This window comes from Girardinichthys multiradiatus, chromosome 1, assembly GCF_021462225.1.
Source record: "Girardinichthys multiradiatus isolate DD_20200921_A chromosome 1, DD_fGirMul_XY1, whole genome shotgun sequence".
Lineage (NCBI taxonomy): Eukaryota > Metazoa > Chordata > Actinopteri > Cyprinodontiformes > Goodeidae > Girardinichthys > Girardinichthys multiradiatus.
The window spans coordinates 31,304,699-31,320,036 of NC_061794.1; the positions used below are offsets into that span (position 1 = coordinate 31,304,699).

Sequence of the window (15,338 nt, forward strand, 5' to 3'; positions counted from 1 at the left end):
TCTTGGCCTATCTTTGGGGGCCCTTGTTAGTCAGGAGCCCTTGGAATTATTCTAACGTTACTTCCTTTTTTGGTGCCACTGAGCTTGTGCAATTTAATCTCAGCAAAAATGCAGCTATTTTATGAAGTCCTGAGAGATTTGTTAGAGAAAATTAGTGAACAAAAAAGCATCGTAAGGAGGACCATGGAACACAGCAGACAGGTCAGTGAGAATGTGTTAATAAGTTAAGTGGTGCGATGTTATGAAACAATATCTCAATCTCTGAAAATCTGACAGAGCACTGTTCAATCCATGATCTAAAAATGGAAAAAATACGGCAAAACTAGAAACCAACCTAAACTGACAGGCCGTGCAAGGAGAGCATTAATTAAACTTGCAGCCAAGAGGCCTATAGCAACTCTGTAGGAGCTGCAGAGATCCAAACCCCAAGTATGATAATCTGTCTAGATCAGTCATGCACTAAACATATCTGGCCCTAATGTAGGAGTGGCAGAAAGAAAGACATTAAAATTCCTGTTAGCAGTTCCCCCACAAGCCATGTAAAGAACATAGAAAACATCTGAAATAAGGTGCTCTGGTCAGATGAGCTGAAAATTGCACTTTTTAGCCTAAATGCAAAATACTATGTGTGAAGGAAAACTAGAACCTTACATTACCCTGAACACACCATGGAAGGGGTGATCCGTTTTTTTTTTTTCAGGGGTAGAGAAGCTTAACAGAGTTGACAGGAAGACAGGCTGAGCTAAATACAGGCCAATACAGGAACACAGTCTGTTAGAGGCTGCAAAACACTTGATACTGATGTGAAGGTTTTACCATCTGGCAGAAAAATGACCCTAAACATGCAAAATATGTTCACAAACCAGCCCTGTATGATTTTATGCATACTTTTTTGATTGTTATTTGAGAAATGCTAAAATGCAAAAAAAGAAAAAAAAGAAAAACAATTTTTTACACTTCATAATTGTTCATTACTTTGTGTTGGTCTATCACATAAATACTCAGTCAAATATATTAACGCATGTGGTTCTCTTTTTTTGTTGTAACATGAAAAAATATGATGCATTTCAAGGAGCTCGAACATTTTCACAAGGCATCACATGTGGAAATATAAAGTTTCTCACCGTAAAGAGAGCACAAAGGCGATCAACCTTCTCTGGATTCTTTGGTCCTCCATTTTTATTCAGTTTCACCATGAACTTCTCACTGCAAGGCAAGCCAGTTCACAGTTTCAGAGAGTCTGTCAGCCACAAAGTGCCAAAGTCAATCTGCTGGACCGAGATACTGTGTGTGCCTAACTGTTGTCTGTCAGCTCATGCACACATACAGTATGTACTGTGAGGTCATTCAAGGCTGCTCTATGAGCAATTGGATGGTTCGGCATACCTGATCTGTTTGGATTCACGAGAGTCGTATAGAGAAAAGAAGACATCTGCATCTTCGCTGATGCTATTGTAGGTAAAGCTCTTCAGATTAATGAAGAGGTGGTGCGACACGGGGATGCGACAACCATCGCCATGACGCTGTTTCATGCTGTCACCCTGGCAATTAAGTGGAAAGATACCGCTAACAAGTCAAGTCCACCAAACAGAAGACCAAACACCTCTCTTTTATATATTTATATTTAAACACACACACACACACACATTTAATAACCCAAGTAGTCAATCAGATTGAGCTGCTTTGAGATTTTAGCACCCTGGGGTGAGCTCTTGCATCGATTCTGTAGCATTGGCACATATGTGGGATGGATGTGGCCAGTCACAGCTGTGATGCTTATAACACAAAATATTTCAAAATACCCCAAAAAATATGTGTATCTATGTAAGCATAGAGTTAACTTAAAAAAAATAAATTACTTAAAGGGATCAAAATCTCGCTAAAAATCTGGATATCAATACTGGCCAGGAAAAGGTTAATTGTTGTATCCCCAGCATTGCTTTCTGCATTTTTTTTTTTTGATTACATGAATAATAATTGAATAATAGAGCTTTTTAAAATTTACATTCATTTCACAGGACAAGGTAGATTTAAGAAAAAGGACCACAAGAAAGTTAAAAATCAACATAAATGCTCTTCTGAATCTAAAAGGTAAAATATTATTTTATGTTTGGTTTGCATGCACAAAATATGTGCATTTGCAAACAAAGCACTGATTTCATAAAACTAAAAACTAAGCAACATATCACCACAAAATACTCACAAACCAGTAAAACTGAATGGACAAACTATTCACAGCTTGGGGCATGAACTGAGGCATATGTGATCGCAGTGGGAATTAGTGCCCTCAACCTTTGGTGTGAGTAACTCATGGGCCACCAATAATATACAGTAGGCAACCAATATTAGAGTCTAAAAGTGAGCGTTCTGACTTGTGGATATTCCTTTGTTACAAAATGTTTAGGAAAAGAGATTTAAAATGGGAATTATGAAGAGATGCAAATAAAATGTGTGATGATTTGATAAACAAAGCTTACAAACAACTGTACCTGGTTTGTGCTTTGCTGACCACAGTGTCTGCTGGATACATGCTAAAACAAAGTAAATTTTAAGGAAAAAAATGTTAGAGCCCTCTATTCAGTTTTTACACATCCCACACAGCATTGAACTTATTTACATTACAGCAGCCTCAGAAGCACTATATGGGCTTGATACCGCTCTCGATTCTTTAAATCTGACAAGAAATTCACCTACGTATGCTGCAGAATGGCTACTCTAGTGTTCCTGCAGAGCAAAGAGAAGCCCACACAAGGCCAAACGTGAGCATGTGGGCAGGGGAAGAGGACAAAGCCGGCATCGCCCCCACACATACACTCACAGGCGAACCGCTCTCTGCTCGGCAGCCTGAGAGAACACCCATATCCAAAGAGGCGCCAAGGCCTTGTGCCCTGCCAAAGACATGCTCACTTTCATCACCAGAGTCAGGAGGCTTTCTGGCAATGAGCTGCTACACTGTTGTTTCTGCACAGAGCATTTAGTGCACAAACATTCTGCGTGTAAAGCTGAGAAACATGGCAATGGGATAATGGGAGCTGCAGGGCAGTTGGACAATGTTTTCATCAGCATATGGAGCTGCGGCTACTGACCAGAAAGGATCTCCCTTCTAGATAACAGTCTCCAGCAGTATTACATTAGATTTCATAACATCTGTGCTGTAATAGCACGTTTCTAAAATTGGATCAGAAAGTCTTCTCTCTCTCTCTGTTTGTGTATAGGTTTGGAAGTCCTACAATACAACCAAACTGCATTTGAGCCATTATTTATTTATAGAAGCGTGTTTCTTGAGTGGCTGTTGGTTTGGAAAATGACTAAAATATGTAATTATATAAACATTTATGTGTATGTGCTTTCCTATAGCTCCACTTGGGGCTGTCACTTTGCATTATGTTTGCATTGAATGCTAACTATCAAACTTGTGAGAATCAAATGCATGCAAGAAAAGGTACAAGCTGGATATGGCAGAACATGAGATAGCTCCGACAGCTGAATTGTGTTCTCTCACTCTCTTTTTGTGTTTTTAAGTCATCTTCTTATGGATGATTTGATAATCAGTACATTCACACATCCCTACACATCCAACAACACTTTCCTGTCTGAAAATCCCAGTGGTGCAGTAACACAAAGGTACACTGTAGGTACAAAAGCTCATAGTGTGCCAGTCAGTTAGTCATCGCTATAAATACACTTAATGCAAGCTGCAGGGACACTTTACCAGCATTTTATAGTCCAAGGAATGAACATGTATTTGAAGCATGCGACATATAATCTACAATAGCATGAAAATATATTTTAATAATTCAAAAACAACGTACCAGTTTATATAGCTCCGATACACTGATCTGATCCGGATCCACCATTTCAAACTCTTTTCTGGGAACGAGGTCCAGGCCGAGATGCCTGACGGAAAACAAGCGATGGGAAAAAACAAAGAGAAAAGCAAGCACATTAAAGATGTTAGAGAAAATATTCACTGATCAGACACCTGGCTAACTGTGTGTTGGTCCCTGTTTCACTGCAAAACCAGCCCTGACCTGTCCAGGCATGGACTTCACTAGCATCCTACAGGTGTGCTGTGGTATTGGGCCCTAAGATGCTCGAAGCAGATTAAGTTCTGTAAGTTCTGAGGTATGGCCTCAATGGACTTGTTAATCCATCATATCCCTCAAATTCTCAGATGTATAGACCTCGGGAATTTGGAGGTTGATTAAACATCTTGAACATGTTGTTCTTTCAGTCTCTTCTGGAACCATTTTTCTTTTTGGCAGGGTGAATTATATTGCTCAAAGAGGCCCCAGCCATCATGAACAATTGCTTCTAGTGGTGGAAAATTAATAATGCTTAGGCAGGTATTGTCAAAGTAATGTCTTATGGATAGCAGGACCCAAAATGTTCCCAGCAGAACATTCCCCAAAGCAATTTCCCATTCTTGGTGCTATGTGTTACCCAGGAGATATCTACAGACCTGGCAATCCGAAAGATGTAAAAGAAAACATTATTTATCAAACCATGCTGCCTTGTTCCATCCCTCTGAAGCGCAGTTATGATACTTTGTTGGTGCCTTCATTAGTAGACAGGCATGAACACCGTCACCCTGACTGGTTTGCGAGTATTCAGCGCTGTACCCAACAAACTGTGATGCACTCTCTATTCTAAGATCTTTTCATCAGAACCAGCATTAAGTTTCTCAGCAATTTGTGCTAGAGTAGCTCATCACAAGCCAGCTTTTGATCCCCACATGCATTAATGAGCCTTGGTACTCATGACTAGAGATAAGACTGGTCCTATCCAATCCTGTTTTCTGACTGGATTCCTACGGTATTCATGGATGCGATATCGGCCTAAGGCCTCCAATCCATCCACGGATCCAAAAAGCATGGTTATGTGTTGCTATTATTATTATTATTATTATTATATTCTGGTTAATGTTATTCTGGATGTTTTGGCTTACAGCCCCATAAAAAATGTCGCAGGCTTAGCTAATAAAATATACACAATTATCTCTTAACCTCCATATAAACTGATGTTTTATTTAAATGAAGGAGTATTTGTCATATTTGACAGACTAATTAAGTTTAAATCCATGGGTGTAGCTTTTTACAGAAGTTCAATTAGCAAGTCTACTGCTCATAATTACCTTGTTTGGAGATCTTTTAATGACAGCCAAGAAGAAACACAATGCATCTACTTGTGATTTGTTCTGTGTAACATTAGATGTGTTGAAAGTTGTGTTGGGTTGTTAATAATAATGACTTTAGGAGAGAACAACAAAACACTTTAGCAGAAAAAAGGAAGGCTGTCTTAATTATAAAAAGTGTCTTTCTCCCCTATTTGCCAAAAAGCAAGAAGGATTTGCAAATGTTGCATCCATTGGGAGAATTTGACAAAAGATAGAAATATTCACACTCTAGGAAATACATAGAAAAACTGCTGTTACTGCATTAACAGTGCTAATCACTAATTAAAGTTGTTAAAAACCTACAAAATGTCACCATCATATATGTTTTGAACTTTTCCTACAAGAAGAGTTCCCTTCTGCTTTATTGAGCTGTTTAGTGCAATTTCTCATAATCTTCAAAATTACACTAGGTTCAAAATCAACACTAATTGTTTGAGTAAAACTATTCTGAATCTGAAAATATTGGAACCCGAAACACCTGAATCAGAGCATCATACTCATGATTACTTTTGATAGATACTGACCACTGCAGACCGGGAAAATCTGACAGAAGCTGTCTCATATCAACCTTTCTGGCTCTCTATTCAGGACAAACAATTTGCTTTTGAACCCAGTGTGACTGTTTGAGATACGTGTATTACTTTCACTAGATGAAAACAATATGGTTGTTTTTATTTTATTTTACAAAGTAGTGAGCAAAAAAAGTATTTTATTTTTTCACTTTTTACCGCATGTTTGCAGGAAATCAAAGAAGCTTATCTTACATTTAGAAATTGGGCTTAACATTTATTCTTGGTGTACTGAAACACAGTTCATCGCCATCTCTACAAGTCAAAATTTACCCAAATCAAAGATCAAATCAGCCTTTGTGTTTCTATGATTTCCTAGAGTTTTACAGCCTAAAGATGGCTGCTTGTATTACATATCCAACACAGGATTAACTTAACAAATGGCCAAATATTTCATTGGCTCTTTATCCAGCATATATATAGAAATTAAATTCTACATTAACTCACACCAAAGCTTTGAACTGAGGTTTGTTGTGTCACTGTCAAACCAAGAAATAATGTTTTTGCCACAGCTTCATGAGATTGCAGCAGATTGAGCCTGATTCTGTTAGAGGTTTCTCCCCACTGTCACCACATGCTTGCTCAGTAGGAGAGGTTGCTGAACATGATCTGTCCTTAGAGAGATAACGATTTCAGTTGGCACTAAATGATTGTACTCTATCACAATTATGACCACTCTATTAAATTTGTGTGAATAGGATCTATTGGATTACATATTTCTATATAATTGAATATGACTTTGACCTGTTTGTCTTGTAAAGTACATCGAGATGATATTTGTTGGGAAGTGGTGCAATATAAATAACCTGTTCTGAAATTAACAAAATAGATTCAACAATCTAAATTTTAATCAGTATAGTGATCAATGGTACATTTACATTTACATACAGGCTCAAATAATTACTACATATGAGGCAATGATTTTCCTAATGTGAGCAAATTCCTACAGCTTCAAACGTTGGAGCGATATCTTTGTAGAAATGACTTTTTCCCCATAAAATCAGTTCATAACCATTCCCACATCCCCATTCATTTTATACATCAGCTATGTTATAATCAAAATATGACACATCACAGACTTGGTGATTTTTACTGCTCTTCCAGGCACTACAGTTGGACAAAAGAGTGCATTAAAGTATAATCTTATTTCAAACTAATGCTGCTGAGCTGAATCCCTCATATCTTTTTTCTCTTACAGATCCCCGGGAGAGCTCAGCAGGAGTTAGAAGAAAATGACTGTAAAGTTCCTGCAGACAGATTTGCATTGACTATAAGCAGCTTCGGAGACACTCATCTTCTAAATGACCATGAAATTCCATCAGTGAGATACCACTCGTCCTGCGCCCACTCATCCTGCGCTGTAGATCACCTCATTGCCAAAACATAAAAACTGATTCTTCTGGGGCCAACAATTGGAAACAAATGTTTATTGTAGATTATGTCATCAATTTGCCACTCACTTGATTTAACACAGTCATTAAATTATTACTCACTCATTGCCCCAGTCCAGCCGTACGGTGATGTGCCTCTTGATCTCACGAGTCTGGTCCTGAGCGAGGTGGCCCTGGATGAGCTGGCGGCGCAGGTCGATGAGCTCGTTCATCACATGACGGAGTTTATGGAACAGATCCACCTTGTGTTTCTATTGAAGAAAAGCCTCGTTGGAGACATTATATCATTGTACAGCAGCATTTAAGACACAAACAGGTAAAGTAAGCTGGAGAATGGTAGCTGAGAAACTTTTCAAATATTTAATGCCATCACTATATACTGTATAAACGTAAATGTACAATGCCATGAAAAAGTAATTGCCTGTCACATTTAAAAGCTTCAAATAATCAAACAAATGATAATATTAGACCAAGATCACCAGAGTTAATGGCAATGAGTATTTTACATTGCTGAGAAGGTACTTAGCCCACTATTGTTTGTAAATAGTTTTAATACAACCACATTTGAAGGTTTTTATGCATAAAAGGCTTGTTTAAGGCCATGCCACAGCATCTCAATTGGATTTACATCCAGACTTTGACTAGGCCACTCCAAAATCTTCCTGTATTTGTTTTATTTTATTTTTTTTAGCCATTGTGTGGTGGACTTTCTGGTGTGCGTTGGATCTTTGTCCTGGTGTACAATTTAAGTGTGCCTGAGCTTAGGGACATGAACTGGTGGCCAGACATTCTCCTTCATAATCGTCTGGTATTTAGCAGAATTCATGGTTCCATCAATTACATCCAGGTCATCCAGGTCCAAAAGCAGCATAGCAGTCATTCCAGGCAATTACACACTGACAGATTAGTGGTGTTCTGAAATGATGTGTTAGGTTTACAACAGATGTAACAGGATGTAAATCTTCAGTTCTTTGGCAAACATGATAAAGGCCTTTGCTTTTTTTTTTTTTTGGTCAACAGTGGTTTCGGCCTGGAAACTCTTGCCGAATTTCTTTCTTATTATTGAATCATGAACACTAATCTGAGACAAATGAGGCCTGCGGTGTTTTAGATGTTGTTTTGAGGTTATTTTGTGATCTCCTGGATAACTCATCAATGTTTATAGGAGTAATTCTGGTAGGCCGCCCACTCCTGGAAAGGAATTACAAGTTACCCCAGTTAGACATTTCCTCCATTTGTAGATAATACTGCAGCTCTCAATGTGTTTTGCTGGAGTTCTGAAGTCATAGAAATGACTTTATATGACATATAACAGACAGATGTTAATGACTTTGTTTGTCACCTGTTTGTGAATATTTCCTTAGATCCTGATATGTTGCTTTTGAGATCACATACAACCAAGTTGGTTCAATAGCTTTTTTCATGAATATATAAAATCATTGTTAAAAACAGCTTTTTGTATTTACTCAGGTTATCTTTGTGTGATATTGAAATTAGTTTGATATGCTGAAACATTTGAGTGTCACAAAAAAACAAGCAAAACAAGTGAGATCTGTAAGGGAGCAAATGCTTTTTCACAGCACTGTATCTGCATGCATATGTTTAGATTTATGACTACATGGACCCAAGGTAAAGATATGGAAAATGCCATGTAAGTCATATAACTGTTTTGAGCCCACGGATTTTGTTAATCAGCCAATTAAGAATAAAACAAAAAAAAAAACACTTCCCTTACATGTCCACAGTGGCCATGTACGTTAAATGAGGACAAACACTGCATGCCCTCACAGGCTGTTAGCTGCGTAAAACAAAGAATTTTGTCAGGGTTGATGAGTCCTTTTGGACCTTGTTTCTGTAGGGCTAATTACGCACATTGTAAGAAATACACTGTTATGCTTAGGTCATTGCTCCCTGAAGTAATACCATCAAATCTAATAGGCAACAGTGAGGTGAAACATACAAACATCTAACCACTGCAACATCCTGTTATTATGGATGGAACTGTAGCAACATGGCCCATTCCACTCAGGGGGTGGGCACAAAACCAGCACAGTTAAATCAAGGCTTTACATTAGTCAAGCTTCAGTGGAAGTTACATCATCTCACCAAGGCCTCGGGCCGCTTAGCTGCTCAGAGCATGAGCAGTTCTCAGTGAAAGGTTATGTAAAAACTCATAGCCAGCTCTGCAACATAGCCACTCAGCTCCAATCTCTAAACCCCACCAACTACGTCTGCCTGCCCCCTCGACACTTAGCGGGATTAAAGATGCTTTGGTTTCCCAGTAATCACTTTTTCCTAGCAAGCAAAGCCTGACTAAAGTCAGCGGATCTTAAGAGAATGCAGTAACTGTACGAAGCAGGCCAGGATCAACCAATGGTGGAAAGACGCAGCATGAAACAGGATACGGCGGTTTTGGGGGCCATTATCTGTTCAGACCCATTCTCTGCTGCCATGTTGTAAATATAGGTACATGTTTTTCATATGTATTGTAAAAAGACATCAGATCTATATGCTATGAGTTTTTAAATGAATCGTAAAGAATACAAAACACCTACCAGAAAAGCCTATTCGATCAGACCCCCCACCCTGCCCCAAGAATGCAAGTTACACAACATATTTTTGCAGTTTCCTTTGCTGTTGTTCTTTCAGCTCCCCTGTATTTCTAGGGAGAGTTAAAACCACACTCACCGTTATTGCTTTTTGTGTTTTGTTTCAAAAATAGCAAAAGGTGCTGTAACGCTACTGACCACATAGAGCTGCTTCCACAGAACGCCCCATTCCTGCAGCGTGGAGGTGGTCTCTGTGATGATGGGGTCCTCCAGAGGCACCACAGTCTCACACAGCCTGGAGTTAAAGTAGAAAAAGAAACAACCCTTAGTTTTCTAATAAAATAAACATAACTGATGATTATTGTTAAAGAAACAAGTAATATTTTGGGATTTTTGCACTATAGTAAATTCTTTGCTTTTGGACAAAAAAGAGTTTTTGATTTTGTTACCCATGGCCACCGCATTAATAATGGATAAATCCTGCAAGATTGTGTCAACCTAGACAAGCATTATTTGGTAAATACCATAAAAAAATAAATTGATTGTACCTGAAAAAATTAAAAAATGATGTCTATGCAGAGTATTGAAGTGAGCTGTCATGGAATGGGGATTTCAGGTTTAACTGAAAGGAAATCAATGTTTTCAGTGTTGGTTTTCCCTTAAGTTCTGCATAATAATTATAAATTCTGAAAAAATACAGTATGTCTTGCTAGTTTCCCCCATTGAAACAGCAAGATAATAAAAAAGAAGAATTTTGGAGCAGATAATGCAAAAATGTCTCCACTTGTGACTCCATCAGTTGAATTTAGACCAAAACATTGTTGGCCAAACCTCCTCCTTTTTAAAAAAAAAATATCAGCCTCCATTATAAAAAGTTTTTTTTTTTAACAGGTCACTTATATATTCCTACAATGAATTGTTCTGATGGCCATACTAATCATACAATGTATTCATAGACAGGTCTCTAACTGAATGATATTCAACCTCCTGACAAACATGATCTCTTCAAGCCCCTGAAAGCCCAGAATGGCACAAAATATTAGAAAACATCCCAGAGGCCATGCTCACCACCTACACATTTCAAGGTCTTGAATGAAACTTCTCACATCTTTAGTTCCACCAACAAGAGTAAAATAATGGTAAACATGTTTTTTTACTCCAAATAATGATGCTTTTGTGTCTACATCCACCTCTCAGACGTTTTTAATATATTTGTAGATTGCAAATACTGTTTCCTTCTGTTCTTAACATTCTTCCATAAACATTTCCACATTTTGTCACATAACAAACCTCTGTGTATTTTTGGATTTTATGTGATAGACTAAAACATTGTAGAGCACAATTGTAAAGTGGTAAAATATATTAAATGGTTTTCAACTGTTACAACTGTTTACAAATAAAAATGTGAAAAGTGTGGCAGTGCAACTAAATACCTTTAGAGGTGAGCAGGTTATTAAATACTAGGGATGTAACCGTACAAATATTCATAACAAAAAATATCCGGTACAGCCCTGTTAGTTCAGTAAGCATGTGAACCAAATAAATACAGCGCTTTATAACTGAACACTTGCAGAATGTTTATGTGAGGAGTTAAATGCAGAGTTCAATGTTTTGTAAAGCAACTTTAAAAGGTAACACTGAAACTAAACAGAGAGGACTCCCAGCTATCACTAAACTCTTCAATTTGGGAACGTTATGGTTTTTCATGCAGCTACACTGAACTACTGAACCAAAGTTCGCTCTGTACTTTACTGAATTAGTCACCTGACACAACATCAGGCTGACGTTCAAATGCTACCTGCAGCATCCAGTCATTCCAAACTCCATGCATCCTATAAAATACAAATTGGAGGAATCTAGGCTGATGAGAGAGGATTTTCCCAACAGCTGCTCATGCTGCATTCAGGTACAGCTGGGACATTAGGTTGTTGAAATATCAAAACAACTCCAAAGTGATTTAACCATGTTTTATTCTCATATATGGGCATAGTCTTATTAACACATTTCTAAACATCAACACTGACCACTTTCAAGTGGCTATGTTGTTGTATCAAGCATTGGCTACGCCTGCTTCTACTACTCTATCCATTTAAACAAATCTAACTAATTATCCATTGAGTTCTATACTTTCCACTTTTTAAAATTTTAGAACAAATTGAAATCAAATAAATTTCAGAAATGGAAATATTTCCTTGTTTAGTGCTGACCAAAGTAAAAAAAATCATATATCTGTTTTTCTTAACTGAAGCATACTGAAAACGAACCATGACTTTAAAACGAATACATACCGAACTGTGATTTTTATGTATGTTATATCCCTATTAAATAGTGTCCACCAGTGTGTAATTTAATCTAATTTTACAGCTCTTCTGTAAAGGCCTTAGAGGTTTGTTAGTGAACATTAGTGAACAAACAGCACCATGAAGGTCAAAGCACACAGCAGACAGGTTAGAGATAAAGTTGTAGACAGGTTTAAAGCAAAGTTAGACTAAACAACAATATCCTAAGTTTTAAACAACTCACAGAGCTCTGTTCAATCAGTCATATTAAAATGTTCAATGTTCAAAGAATCTAAATCTGCAGCCAGATAATATATATGTAATCATTTAGATACAAAATATTCACGTATGGCCTAGTCAAAGGTTAGAATTAAATCCAAATGAGAATCTGGGGCAAGACATGAAAATTGATGTTCAGGTATTTTCAGTACAGGCTGACTGAATTTGAACTATTTTGCATACAGCCATGTTTTAAGACTTCAGTTTCTAGATCTATAAAACTAGTAAAACACCACCAAAGATTTACTTTTGGAATTGCAGCGAAATATGGTTCCATAAAGTATTGACTCATAGGAGCTTTGATTTGAATTTGTTTGTAAAAATGTATATTTTCTATTGTGTTTCTATTGTGTATGTGTTTCAGATATTAAGGTAGTGATTTTATAATATAGGGTACATTGTCAACTTCTATTATATGGTACATTTTCTACTATATTGTCACCTTCCTAAAATAATGGCCTAAGTAATTTTCTCAAGTTTTTCAGGAAACACAAAAAACTTCACAAAATATGTATAATATTTATTAAGAATTTCACTCAAAATGGTAAAAACAACAGATGACATAGCCATTTCTTATGATCCTTTTTACTCGTACTCATACTTGTCTTCCGCTTCATCCGGGACCAGGTTGCGGGGGCAGCAGACTCAGTAGAAACACCCAGATTTCCCTCTCCCCAGACACCTCCTCCATCTTCTCCGGGGGGAGCCCATGGATCTCAGATCAGCCGAGATACAATGTCCCTCCACCGTGTCCTGGACCGTCCCCTGGGCCTCCTCCCGGTGGAAAGTGCCTAAAACACCTCCCAGTGGAGGCATCCAGGAGGCATTCAATATAGATGCCCAAGCCACCTCAACTGGCTCCTCTTGATGTGGAGGAACAATGGCTCTACTACAAGCACCTCCCGGATGGCCAAGCTCCTCATCTCTAAGGGAGTGCCCGGCCACCCTACGGAGGAAGCTAATTTCAGCCACTTGTATCCAGTGTTGGGACCACAGCCATGGGTTACAAAATTAAAGGCCAGTAAAAACTTTTTCTGAAACTTTCAAAATAAATCGCATTAACCTACTTCCAGCACAGCCAGAAACAGAGGTAACAGCGGACTTCCCATGACGTCACTGTCCGAATAAAAACCCCGCTTTTGAAACAAACTGACCTCTTCCATGCAGGTGCCCAGCGGAACTGGACGGAGGGACACAGCACGCTAATGTCTCTTTGCAGGCAAACAGACATAAACTCTTCAAACTGGATCCAAGAGTGTCATGCAATCATATGCACTAAGTTAAGTAGGAATGAATTGTTGTTTGTGTATCCAGTATTCATTCATGAACGGGGGGTAATTAAGGTACAAGCGTTGCTTGACTTTCATTCTGAGGTTTACAGAAGCAAACTGTGTTCCAGAGAGTTCCCAGCAGAGACTCTGTCTCTACAACACCAAGTGGAGCAGTTTTTCCCGGTCTGAAAGAAGGACAATGGGACCGCATCACCGTGGTTACAGCAGTAACGTACAGTTTGGCCGGCCTGAGAGAATAAGCCGCCCCACCACACAGCTACGGAGGTTAGCTGCAAGTTAACCCTTTGTTCACTGTGGATGCTTTCTTCAACTTCGTGCCCCGGACAACTTTTCTTCAGCACGGCTCACGTAAAAGGTTGTGTTTTGGGCAGAGAGAAGTAATATAGAATGACATAATCTAAACATTTTTCGTTTTATGACATTTGGTTTTGTTTGTGTTGAAAACTCAGCCATTTTAGTGCTAGCAGATTATCTGCTCAGCAAATGTGTTCAGTTTGTGTGTTCTGTGTTTGTTTTTTAATGTTAAGACAAACTTTATTTAAAGGGTGATTTTAAACACAAAAGATCGGCCATAGCACGCCATCCACACTTATGCATTTTAACGCCTTTTATTAATGGTATTTCAAAGGTATGTGTTTGATTCTGATGATAAGCTATAAGCTTCTTTTGTTAGCTTCAACTGCTAACAGCTAAGAACACTTGCTGGCCTACTAAAGATCATTTACCCAAAAATCTTGCATTGTAAATGATTGTCTAAAGGTATGCCAATTATTGCCTAAGTTAGTTCCAAGACTAACTTAAGATAATCCTTGGTTCTCAAACATAAATAACATTGCATGGTAATGTTGCATCACTCTTTCGTTCATGGTTTTCAACCATCTTTGATCAACTTATACTTCAACTTATCAACTTATACTTTATACTTTTATCAACTTGTTTATATTGTACATAGTCCTAATACCACCGCCTTATTGGACTGGTATCCACAGGACAACCCTTAACAGACTGAAATATTATTTAATAAAATATTAAAGTATTAATATTAAATATATTCATATTCATAATCACAACACCAGGAGCTTGTTCTTTCAGTCATGACCCAAAGTTTATGGCCATATGTGAGGGTAGGAACGTAGACCGACCGGTAAGTTGAGAGCTTTACTTTTCGGCTCAGCTTTCTCTTCACCACAACGGACTGGCACAGTGCCCCCATTACTGTGGCAACCGCACCGATCCGTCAGGCGATCTCCCGCTCCGTTCTCTCCTTACTTGTGAACAAGACCCCAAGATACTGGAACTCCTCCATTTGAGGCAGGAACTGCCCTCCAACCTGAAGAGGTCAAGCCACCCTTTTCCGGTTGAGAATCTTGGCCCCGGACTTGGAGGAGCGGATTTTCATCCCAGCCGCTTCACACTTGGCTGTGAACCGCCACTGTGCATGTTGTAGGTCTTGCCTTGAGGCTTCCAGCAGGACCACGTCATTTGCAAAAAGAAGACACAAAATCCACTGGTCCCCAAACCAGACCCCCTTAAAAGTTATGAACAGGACCGGTGAAAAAGGGCACCCCTGTCGGAGTCCAACATGCACGGGGAACAGGTCCGAGTTGTGCCGGAAATGTGGACCAAACTCCTGCTCCGCCTGTACAGAGACTGGATGGTCCCTAATAAAGAGCCCCAGACTCCGTACTCCTGGAGAACCCCCCACAGGGCACCATGAGGGACACAGTTGAATACCTTCTCCAGGTCCACAAAACACATGTGGACCAGTTGGGCAAACTCCCATGAACCCTCGAGTACCCTGTA

General features: G+C 38.7%; 1 protein-coding gene across 3 annotated transcripts in view; it reads right to left on the reverse strand.

Moving 5' to 3' along the window:
* LOC124872200 (dedicator of cytokinesis protein 3-like) overlaps positions 1-15,338 on the reverse strand; it is an 81,307-nt gene that overhangs the window by 44,603 nt on the left and 21,366 nt on the right. For all 3 annotated transcript variants that reach the window (XM_047371971.1, XM_047371967.1, XM_047371959.1), the window contains exons 5-10: positions 9,884-9,980; positions 7,239-7,387; positions 3,813-3,897; positions 2,490-2,531; positions 1,387-1,541; positions 1,125-1,206 (exon numbers count right to left, since the gene is read on the reverse strand). In XM_047371971.1, the coding sequence (XP_047227927.1) occupies positions 1,125-1,206; positions 1,387-1,541; positions 2,490-2,531; positions 3,813-3,897; positions 7,239-7,387; positions 9,884-9,980 (610 nt within the window). The remainder of the gene's footprint in view (positions 1-1,124; positions 1,207-1,386; positions 1,542-2,489; positions 2,532-3,812; positions 3,898-7,238; positions 7,388-9,883; positions 9,981-15,338) is intronic.